The sequence below is a fragment of the Chrysemys picta genome, chromosome 1 (genome assembly GCF_011386835.1).
Source record: "Chrysemys picta bellii isolate R12L10 chromosome 1, ASM1138683v2, whole genome shotgun sequence".
Lineage (NCBI taxonomy): Eukaryota > Metazoa > Chordata > Testudines > Emydidae > Chrysemys > Chrysemys picta.
In genome coordinates, this window is record NC_088791.1 from 345,253,288 (window position 1) to 345,265,393 (window position 12,106).

Below are 12,106 nucleotides of genomic sequence, written 5' to 3' on the forward strand. Positions count from 1 at the left end.
ATGATGTAATAAAATTAATCTCTGAAGGTTCAGATGCAAACCGTTAAGGCCAGACTCAGTGGCTCAGAGAAGAGATCTCTTTCCAACCTCACCTGGGAAACTAAATCAATGCTGACTGTGTCTGTGGCCCAGATTTCAGCAGGGAGCAGTGGGATACTGGTACAGCTAGGAGATGCTCTGGGCCAGACCTCCTCTAGGAGCAGAGAAGACTATGGCACAGCTGAAAGGTCTGTGATTCAAAACTCCTCAGGAAAAGGGAAACTCAAGCACAGACAAAAGGTGTCATGCATCTGAACTCCGCTGGAACGAGCAGGACTGAGAGTAGTAAAAAGTGCTGCCAAATTCATGATACTCACCAGAGGGTGGGAAAAGCATCAGAGGTATGTGAAGCAACCACTGGTGTAGTGTAGATGGAAAGGAGGTGGAAACGTTCCCCTTAATCTATGGCTTCAGGTTATATGGTCATGATGTAATTAAACTTGAGGGAGATGGAGAAAGAAACACACCTCACCTCTCCCCAGGAGGTGTGTAGAAGAGGACTGGGCTTGGGGGAAAGTGAGTAGATTCTACCTGGCCCCAGCACCAGGACCACTCTTCTCACAGAAGGAGACCCAAGGCTCTTGGAACCACCCAAACCAATCAGAAATACTGGCGTGACTAGCATATGGGGGGCCTGCCAACTCTGCAGCTAGTTTCCCCTTCCCTGGGATAATAAGGGTGGAGATTTATATAATGTAGGTAGGAGCCTACCTATGATGTTTTCATGAAATTGTATTTTGGTACGATCGTTGGAATTGTTTTATGACTGAATGCATGTATTACGTTTGAATTAATAAGTAGTAACAGAAGATGTGTTATCTAAAGTTGAGATGCCAAAACATCCCCGGAGTACTAGTCAAGTATTCCTGCTTGATTCCAAGGGAGAAATGTGATGGATTGGGAGTATGTCTGTACAGCGTAGGAATTCTGGGTCATCCTGGGAAGTTGTACTATGAAAACCTGCTGTATCATGAGTGCCTATATGCATGTGGATCCATCATTGCTGACAGGTCCTGTTAGCAGGTACACACCAGGCAGAAATACTAAGGGAATCCAGGGGGGTTTAAAATAGTGAGCCACACAGAAACAGGGAGAGCCAGACAAGGAGGAAGCTTTGGGATCAGGAGGGAGGAAAATCACACAATTTGTTGGAGCCCTATGGTACAGGGCGGCCCTGCCTACTTTTCTCAGCCCAGATAGCCCCAAGAACTCTGGGCAACCCAATTGACTCTGGTATCATCCCAAAGAATGCCCTGATATGGTAAGGAAACTGAGACAGGTACACTGCATGTAATGTTTACTGTTTTGTATGATCTCTGCTCTCCTATGCTTTACATACTGGAGTAGGTCTGTTGTGTCCAAGTATTACAACAGTATATGCACAATGGGGCCCTGATCATGCTCTGGGTATTTAGGACCTCCTGCAGTACAAACAATTAATCAGAAACTTCAGTCCTGCTTGTGAATATTCTTTCTAGGATTCTCCACATCTGACAATCTGACTCTCCCTTTGAGGATACACTCATTTATTAAGTAATTTGAAGGAGAAGATTGGTTTATTTTCTAAAGAAGTATCCCCTAATCTCTTATTAAGGCTCTGTTGGAAATGATTGGAACCAAATAGTATTTAACTTTAATGTCGTTGTCTTCTAAAGAGGAAACATAATATTGTTCTGGAATTGGTCTGCCTCCAGTTGGTGGGGAGAAGGGGAAAAGCCCCATGTCTGGACATAGAGGCTCCTTGGAAGAATATACACAAGTAAGACTGCGTTTTCACTTCAGTTTTTTGCCAAAACTCCTATATATCAGAAGCTTGTTACAGATGGTGTCAGATTTTCATATAAACCTGTACTCTTTCCTACACCTCTTGAAGAAGCAGGTGAAGCAAGGTTACATAGTTTGGGTGTTATATACTGAGTCTGATTCATCCCTCTTCCTTCACTTTCTCTGGTCATAATTGTATTAGAAAAATTCATGTCATTTCCAATAGGTCTCCTTTTCTGTTAATAAGTCTTCAACTAGTTGTTGATAGTAAGGTAGCAGAAGTGTGAATAGTAATGTATTAGGAATTCATTATGTGAAAGGTGTAATATTTGAGAACCTCTCTTTGAAGCTCACCCAGTCTCAGCTGCATTATCTCTGCACTACTGACATGAGTGAAAAGCAGCAAAACTTGGTTTTGACACCAAAGTCAGCAGATCCGAATACAAAGGAGAACAGATCTGCTGAGTGAAAAGGTGTCATTCGTACACTCCTTTTTCATATTAGAACCCCATTTTGAGACCAGATGCAATAACAGTTAGTCTTTCCATTGTGTATATTTAATTTCATGTAACTAGTATCTGCTACAGTATTCTATTCTACTAGCATTAATGATAGAAAGGAAAAACATGTTTTTGGACCTTGCAGGATGATTGCTACTACTCTGGATATGTGGAGGATGTCCCAGAATCTGTTGCAGTTCTCAGCACCTGCTCTGGACTCTGGTAATGTAGACTCCTCAGTATGCTAGATTGCAAACATTATGAATTTTCTTCTAAAACGGGAAGGTAGATTTAACATAGCAGAATAACTAGGTTAGTGCCCTTTTACCTTTTCCTAATGCAGTTTTCATGCTAACCAGTTGATAAGGGTCATTTGCTGTTACTGCAGAGGGCTAGAATCACAAGTGTGTAATCTTAATTTTTTATTTTATTTTATAGATTGTAAAACAGTAGGTAGTGCAGTGATGACTGGTCTGTGGCATGATGGCCATTTGGGGCCTTTTGAGCTTGTAATTGTGCCTCTCAAAGGTGGCTGTGTTACCAAGAACACTGGTATTCAATTGTAAATCGGAAATGTTTTCCCCTCAATAGCACTTTCCTTTCAGGAGACAAAGGAGGATAGTTTAGTAAAAGTTCTAGAAAAACTGCATTATACATAATAAATAATTCAAATGTAAAATTCCTGACCAGCTCTAATATTTTTGCAGAATTTTTCAGTTTTCTCAAATCTCTAAATCACATTTCAATTTTGCAATTCTCAGGGGACATTTGATGATTTCCAATTTAAACTATGAAATTAAACCTGTTAAATCTTCCTCTACGTTTCAACACATTATTTATCGAATGGCAGCTGATGAAGACTCACCTGGTCGATGTGGCGTAACAGATGAAGATATGAAAGATCAAGCAGCTAAAGGCAGAGACCATCAAATATCTAAGGTTCAGATGGAGAGACAGCTTGTAGTAGATGTATGTGTTTTATATGGGTTCACCAAGTAAATAGGTATTATGTAGAACAGGGGTAGTCAATAGGCAGACCACAGGCCAAATCCGGACCACTAGGTGCTCTTGAATGGACCACAAAATCTGTTTTTTTACTTAATAATAATAATAATAATAATTAATATTATTATTTATTATTTTCTCTGGAGTCTGGACCTTGACTATACCTGGACCAAGAAATTTGGGCCTTGACAAAATATAATTCACTCTCCCGATGTAAAACATACTGATCCATGCATGTTAGGCACATTTTTCTAACTCATTGTTGGAAGTGATCTCATTTGTGCTGGAAATTCACTTTGTAGTCAAAGGAACAAACTAATTCTGTTCCTCCTGAGTTTATCCATCCATAAGTCTGGTAACTAAAAGCATTCCTATCTATTGATTGTGAAGGAGGTAGTTTGTCAGCATTGTGAAATCTACTCAACATGTGTGCCTAAATGCCCCAGTTGATAGTCCCTTCTCTATTTCCCTTTGCTGATTTCTTTCTGGAAATTTTGTCAGATCTGCTTTGCCTTTTATTTTTTTCAGGATCAGATAAAATCCAGTATTCCACCTCCATCTGGCAGAAGAAGGTCATGCCTTCCCCCCCCCCACCCCATCTGTTTAATTTAGGCAAGGCCTGACACTGTGGGGAAGAAAGGATAGTGGAGTAGTTGATCTGTCACACCTTTCTCCTCCTCCTTGAGTCTTGACCAATGGGTCTAAGTGAGAGGGAGTGCACTGGGAGCAGGTAGGTGAGGTTAGGCTTCTGTTCTCCAGTGCCTGTCTCCCCTAGCTGTGGAGATACCCAGGCTGGGCAGAAGCTACCATATATCTCAGAAAACTCCCTCCTACGTGAAAGACTGAGTCTACACCAGACCCTGCTAGGAACCAGATCCTCAACCATCCAATAATCAGTCCCTGGGAAAGACAAAAAATTTGAAACCAAGGAAAAGGTTAAAGTCTGTGGGACATGTGGGTAGACACTGGCTGAAAGAAATTGCCCTGGCATATGCAATCTCCTGGGGTAAACCCTTTTTAATAGCTAAAATTCTCTGCTGTCCCTTCTCCTACCTACACCTAAGTCTCCTCACTCCTCTGGAAGACCACAGTTTGGGCCTCAGTGGGGTACTGTGATGGGATCTGCGAACTCCACACTGGAGAAATAAGGGTTAAGGAGCAGCTCTAGGCCCAGAAAATGCCACAAGGCTGCACCTGCTGGGCATGCTTACAGTGGACGCTGAGCTCAAAAGGTAGCAGTTTAACTCAGTCTGAGCGGATGAAGCAGGTGAGCAGTTGTATGTTGCAGCCTCGAGCCAAAAATCCATGGACACCCCACGCAGATGGGCCCAGTCCTCCATGCCACGCCACCACAGGCCTTTCAATCACGGAGATCAGTAATGACGAGGTGTCACTCCGAGAGGAAGACCCTTTGGAGCACAGACAGGAGAACTCCAGGAGGGACTCAGAGGCAAACCAGCGACACCAACAGAGGAACAGAAGCCAGGATAGAAAGTTGCCCAGGGATCAGGCATAGAGGCACCCATCCCCTAGGCTGCTCATTTTGGACTTACTGCTTCATTGAGCCCTGGGTTGGAACCCGGTAGAGCAGGGAGGGCCTGGATTCCCTTATTCCCGGCTATTGATGCTCACTGCTGGGTGTCATAACCCAGAGTCACCAGGTGATGCTGCTGAGATCAGACCCAAACCCAACCCCTCCAACACATGGTGGAGAACATGGGCAACATCCAAGTCCTCTTAAAAGGACCACTGGGCCACCGATTGAATGACCCTAAAAAGACCAGAGTTACAGAAAAGCTGCTGAAATGAATTTTGGAGAACCAGCAATAGCAAGGGCACATACTACAACAGATTGCTGTCCAGCAACAATAGCTAATTCAGGAACTGGCGGTCCAGCACCAGGGACAACAAGAACACTGGATCGAGTAGGTGATGATGCTCTTACAGCCCGAGGGGACATCCACATCACAGCTCCTGGATCTGTGGGAGATGCCCTCCCCACTGAGCTGCCCATCTGGCTCACAAAAATGGGCCTTGGAGATGACTCCGAAGCCTTCCTGATCATTTTTGAATGGGTGGCCACCCTGGCACATTGGCCACTAGAACATTGTACCACTCTGATAACCCCATACTTAACCTGCCCTGTGCAAGCGTCCTATTGGAGCTTGGACCCTGCTGAAGCACTAGACTACACCAAGGTAAAAGCAGCCATACTTGACTTCCTAGATATCAACCCCAAAATGTTCCAATGAAGGTTTCTCAAAGAGAGATACCTGGCCCTGCATGGTGGCCAAATGTCTGAAGGACCAGTGTTGGCACTGGTTACATCCGGAAAAACAGACTGGAGTGCAGGTGTTGGAAACTATTGTGTTAGGACAGTTCATCCATTAGCAAAGGAATATGATTATACTTTTATAGTAGCACTTACCCATCACTGTCAGTTAGCTTCATGCAATTATTTTCAAATTCAGAGTGTTGGTGCCAAGAAAATTGTATTCTGGAGAATGATAGAATAATAGAATCATAGGACAGGAACAGACCTTGAAAGGTCATCTAGTCCTGTTCTCTGAACTCATGGCTGGACTAAGTATTATCTAGACCATGCCTAACAGGTGTTTGTCAAGCCTGCTCTTAAAAATCTCCAATGATGGAGATTCCACAACTGCCCTAGGTTAACTTGTGCTTAACCATTCTGAAAGTTAGGAAGTTTTTCCTAATGTCCAACGTAAACCACCCTTCCTGCAATTTAAGCCAATTGCTTCTTGTCCTATCATCAGAGGTTAAGGAGAAAAAAATTGTTCTCCTTCCTACTTGTAACAACCTTTTATGTACTTGAAAACTGTGATTATGTCCCGTCTCAGTCTTCTCTTCTCCAAACTAAACAAACCCAGTTTTTTCAATCTTCCCTCATAGGTCATGTTTTCTAGACCTTTAGTCCTTTTTTGTTGCTCTTCTCTGGAATTTCTCCAATTTGTCCACATCTTTCCTGAAATGTGGTGTCCAGAACTGGACACAGTATTCAGGTTGAGGCCTAATCAGTGTAGAGTAGAGCAGAAGAATTACTTCTCATATCTTGCTTACAACACTCCTGCTAATACATCCCAGAATGATGTTTGCTTTTTTTGCAACAGTGTTACACTGTTCACTCATATTTAGCTTGTGATCTACTATGACTCCCAGATCCTTTTCTGCAGTACTCCTCCCTGGGCAGTCATTTCACATTTTGTATGTGTGCAACTGGTTGTTCCTTCCTAATTGGAGTACTTTGCATTTGACCTTATTAAAAATTTCATCCTATTTCCTTCAGACCATTTCTCCAGTTTGTCCAGATCATTTTGAATTTTAATCCTATTCTTCAAAGCTCTTGCAGTTCCTCCCTGTAATGGTCCCTCGCTCTCCCGCTCAGAGGGAGGCCACTCAGGCTGGTCCTGTCGGGCCAGGACCAGAGTCTGTGAGACAGCCAATTGCCCACAATACGGCTGGGCAAGTAATAGTCCCCGTCAGGCTTTAGCCTGGGTTTGGGTAACTCAAGCAGTCAACCCTTAAACAGAGCCTATCTGGGCTGGCTTTGGCCTGGGTGGAGCTCTGGCAGTGAGCAACCAAACCAGTCTATCAGGGCTGGGTCCTGGGTTTGAAGACCCTCAGGCAGCCAGCAACAAAACAGTCTATCAGGACTGGCTTTGGCCTGGGCGGAGCTCAGGCGGCCAGCAAATGAACAGTCTACAGGTGAGCTGGTAAGGGAGGCTCCTTCCTCAGGGCTAGAACTTCCCTGCCCAGTGTAAGGAGTCAGCCACCCCAGGGTGAGGTGGCAGGGGGACATGGGTGCACCCTACTCCACCGTGTCCCAGCCCAGGGCCCTGGCAGGGGCAGGATTGGTTGCCCCTGCATCGGCAGGGATCCAGCTGCAACACGCCGACTGAGCCACAGCTGACTCGGCAGCTGGCTGCTCCGTGGCTGCCCCTGGGCTACTTCCTGCCATCCCGGGGTTCAGTACCTCTAGCCTCCAGTCCTCTTCCGGCTCCTTGGGGTAGACGGCAACAGGCACTCCGGGCCAGTCCTCATCGGCGTCTGTGGATGGGGCACTGCTCGGCGAGGGTTCCTCTCGGGGACACAGCCAAATTGGCAGAGTGTCCTTCTCCTCCACAGCCTCCCCCGCAACTATGCTGCATGGGCGGCCTTTTCTACTTCCGGCCACGATCCGGTACTTCCGGCAAAGGGGGAGGGGGCGATATAGGCTCCGCCCTCCAAGGGGCATGTAATGGTCCCTCACTCTCCTGCTCAGAGGAGGACCACTTGGCCTCACTACACTCCCATTTTGGTATCATCCACAAACTTTATAACTGTTCTCTCTATGCCATTATCTAAACCATTGATGAAGATATTGAACAGAACCAGACTCAGAACTGATCCCTGTGGTGTTACCCAGGGTTTTCAGAACCAAAAGCAGCGGTAACTTAACTATTTCACTCCAGGTGGTGTCAGGAATAAATCAATGGGAACACAGCACTGATGAAAATTAATACAAGTAAGCGTGCTCTTATCTAAAACTATAATTTATTAGATTTAATCACACACAGACATAAGCAATAGGTTTAGAACATCCCAAATAAGTGCCTAGAATTTGAGACAGGATTGAGTAATTGACAGCAGGTCCACAATGTCTGGTTGATTCCCCGCCGGAGAGTAAGGTGGCAGGAAAAAATCTCTCAGGATAGCTTCAGAGAACTGCTCCCAAATACACTCTATTATCTAGTCTTTTTATAGATAACTTTTACAAAACATAGAGTTCAGCGTGACCCCCTACTGGGTCCCCACCTCTCCTAACTTCAATAAACTACTTATCAACAAACATTGCTAACAATCTTAGTTATAAGGCACCCAAACCCAAGGTCTCCATCCACTTATTTTCTTTCAGTGTCAATGTGTTGACTCTCTTCTCCCCTCCTCCCATTCTGGTTCACAGAAACTGCAAGCCTATAGCTAATTTTGACTTTGCCTCCAGAAGCCCTGCTTATTCCAATTAACCTTTAACTACGTGGTGTTCTATTTTATTAATTCATGGGGGCTGAATACACACAATATGATTGCTATTAGCTTGATCAAACCTGGGGAGCACACATCCCTCAAATCCAGAGCAATAGCAGGATCCCAATCAATGTGCCCTTCCAGCTTAATTGTGAACCACTGATTACTCTCTGGGAATGATTTTCCAACCGTTATACACCCATCTTGTAGTAGCTCGATCTAAGTTGTATTTCCCTAGTTTGTTTATGAGAAGGTCATGTGAGACAGTATCAAAAGCCTTACTAAAGTCAAGATATACCACATCTACTGCTTCCCCCCCATCCACAACGCTTGTTACCCTGTCAAAGAATTATAATTCTGTTAAGATTTTCTCTTTGTGTGGGTGACATAATACAGGAGGGTATGGTTCAGGACTGTATTTCTGTGATTCTTCATGCAGTTAAACACATCAATTTACTTTACATAGCCCTGCTTTACATGTCTTTTCTTCCAGAAACATGAACTAAACACTTTGTACACATCTACCAGATATTTAGAGTGTTATTTTGTTGCAGACACAGCTAAAGTAAGTAATTTTTCTAATTATAATGTGATACTTATAAATTATTTTAGTAGTGATCCTTCTGCACTTAAGTCGCCCAGTAAAAATACATATGCAGCATTGAAGTTTGATTTATGCATTAGAATGTGAATTGTTCTCTTTAGTCATTGGTTAGAAATATAAATATATCATTCAGTTGATGAATGTTGTACATTTTAAAGTCAGCATGTCCAGATAACTTGCATGGAACAGTTTTAAGAGAGCTGGCTGAGTAACGCGGTGAACCACTCATGTTGATTTTCAATATGTTTTAGAACACTGAGGAAGTTCCAGAAGACTAGAAGAAAGCTAATGTTGTGCCAGTACTTGAAAAGGGAAAATGGGATGACCCAGTTGATTATTGGCCTGTCAGACTATCTTTGATCCTGGGCAAGATAATGGACTGGCTGATACAGGACTTGATTAATAAAGATTAGAGGAGGGTAATATAATTAATGCCAATTAACATGGGTTTATGGAAAATAGATCCTGTTAAACTAACCTGACATCCTTTTTCATGAGATTACAAGTTGGGTTGATAAAGTAACAGACTTTGTTAAGGCATTTGGCTTGGTACTTCACAACATTTGATTCAAAAAGTAGAATGATATAAACTTAACATGGTGCACATTAAACAGATTAAAAGCTGGCTAACTGATTAGTTCTTAAAATGTAATTGTAAATGAGAAATCATCCTAGAGTGGGTATGCTTCTAATGGGGTCCTGCAGGGATCCATTCTTGTCCCTATGCTATTTAACACTTTTATCAATAATGGAGAAAAGACAAGAAAATCAGCAATGATAAAGTTTGCAGATGACACAACAGGAGGAGTGGTAAATGTTGAGGAGGACAGGTCACTGCTACAGAGCAGTCTGGATGGCTTGGTAAGCTGGGTGCAAGCAAACACTATGTGTTTTAATATTGCTAAATGTAAATGTATAAATCAAGAAATAAAGAATGTAGGCCATACTTACCTGATGGGGGACTCTATCCCAAGAAGTGGTGACTCTGAAAAAGATTCAGCCATCATGACGGATAATCAGCTGAGCTCTCAGTGTAATGCTCTGGCCAAAAGGGCTAATGTGATCCTTGGATGCCCTAAATAGGGGAATCTCAAGTAGGAGTAGAGAGGATATTTTACGTCTGTATGTGGCACTGTGGGAATAGTGTATCCAGTTCTGGAATCCACAGTTCAAGAAGGATGTTGATAAATTGGAGAGGGTTCAGAGGTAAGCCATGAGAATGATTAAATTGCTCAATGTATTTAACAAGGAGAAGGTTAGGGGGTGATTTGATCACAGTCTATAAATACCTACATGGGGAATAAATATTTAATAATGGGTTCTTCAATCATGCAGGGAAAGGTATAACATCATTCAATGGCTGGAAATTGAAGCTAGACAAATTCAGGCTCCAAATAAGATGCAAAATTTTAACAGGGAATGTAATCAACCATTAGAACAACTTACTAAGGGTCATGGTGCATTCTCCCTCACTAGCAATTTTAAAATTAAGATTGTACATTTTTCTAAAAGATATGATCTAGGAATTATTTTGGGGAGGTTTTATGGCCTGTGTGATACCGGAGATGAGACTAGATGAACACAGTAGTCCCTTCCGAACTTGGAATCTATGACTGAAGAAAAAAGCTCACTTACATAATTTGCCTGACCATGAAATTTAGTTGTCACTAGCTGTAGTTGTTGGTGTTTAGCCTGTGTGAAAATAATATTGGTTAAGGCTGGATGAATCTGCTTGAGATTGAGGAAGGCGTCTTAAAAATATCTAGAAAAATATGTTCTGAAATAAAATCAACAGACTGTTTCATATTGGCATCAGTTCTTCACCAATACAAATTTAGCTCAAATTTATAATTTATTATTAGGGCTGTCGATTACTTGCAGTTAACCTCATGCGATTAACTCAAAAAAAGTAATCGTGATTTATCACACTTTTAATAATACTGTTAAACAATAGAATACCAATTGAAATTTATTAAATATGTTTGGATTTTTTCCTCATTTTCAAATATATTGATTTCAGTTACAACACAGAAAACAAAGTGTACAGTGCTCCCTGTATATTATTTTTTGTTACAAATATTTGCACTGTAAAATTGATAAAAGAAATAGTATTTTTCAATTCACCTCATACAAGTACTGTAGTGCAATCTCTTTATCATGAAAGTGCAACTTACAAATGTAGATATTTTTTGGTTACATTACTGCACTCAAAAATAAAACAATGTAAATCTTTAGAGCAGGGGTTCTCAAACTGGAGGTCGGAACCCCTGAGGGCGTTGTGAGGTTATTACATGGGGGTTGCAAGCTGTCAACCTCCACCCCAAACCCCTCTTTGCCTCCAGCATTTATAATGGTGTTAAATATATTAAAAAGTGTTTTTAATTTATAAGGGGGGACGCACTCATAGGCTTGCGATGTGAAAGGGGTCACCAGTACAAAAGTTTAAGAACCACTGCTTTAGAGCCCACAAGTCCACTCAGTCCTACTTCTTGTTCAGCCAATCGCTCAGATAAACAAGTTTGTTTATATTTATGGGAGATAATGCTTCCCGCTTATTATTTACAATGCCACCTGAAAGTTAGAACAGGTGTTCACATGGCACTTTTGTAGCTGGCACTTCAAGGTATTTACGTGCCAGATAGGCTAAACATTTGTATGCCCCTTCATACTTCAGCCACCATTCCAGAGGACATGCTTCCACGCTGATGATGCTCATTTAAAAAAAAATGTGTTTAATTAAATTTGTGACTGAAGTGCTTGCGGGAGAATTGCATGTCTCCTGCTCTGTTTTACCCGCATTCTGCCATATATTTCATGTTACAGCAGTCTTGGATGATGACCCAGCACATGTTGTTCATGTTAAAAACACTTTCACTGTAGATTTGACAAAACACAAAGAAGGTAATAATGTGAGATTTCTAAAGATAGCTACAGCACTTGATACAAGGTTTAAGGATTTGAATTGCCTTCCAAAATCTGAGAGGGACGAAGTGTGGAGAATGCTTTCAGAAATCTTAAAAAGCAACACTCCACTGTGGAAACTACAGAAAGCGAATCACCAAAAAAGAAAATCAATCTTCTGCTGGTGGCATGTGACTTAGATAATGAAAATGGATGTGCATTGGTCCACACCGCTTTGGATCATTATTGAGCAGAACCAGTCATCGGC

The 12,106-nt window shown here is 42.3% G+C and overlaps 1 protein-coding gene across 1 annotated transcript in view; it reads left to right on the forward strand.

The window, feature by feature from the left end:
• LOC122174250 (uncharacterized) overlaps positions 1-12,106 on the forward strand; it is a 130,431-nt gene that overhangs the window by 13,667 nt on the left and 104,658 nt on the right. The window contains exons 5-8 of the mRNA XM_065583568.1: positions 2,449-2,525; positions 3,065-3,272; positions 8,827-8,898; positions 9,613-9,798. Coding sequence (XP_065439640.1) covers positions 2,449-2,525; positions 3,065-3,272; positions 8,827-8,898; positions 9,613-9,798 — 543 coding nt within the window. The remainder of the gene's footprint in view (positions 1-2,448; positions 2,526-3,064; positions 3,273-8,826; positions 8,899-9,612; positions 9,799-12,106) is intronic.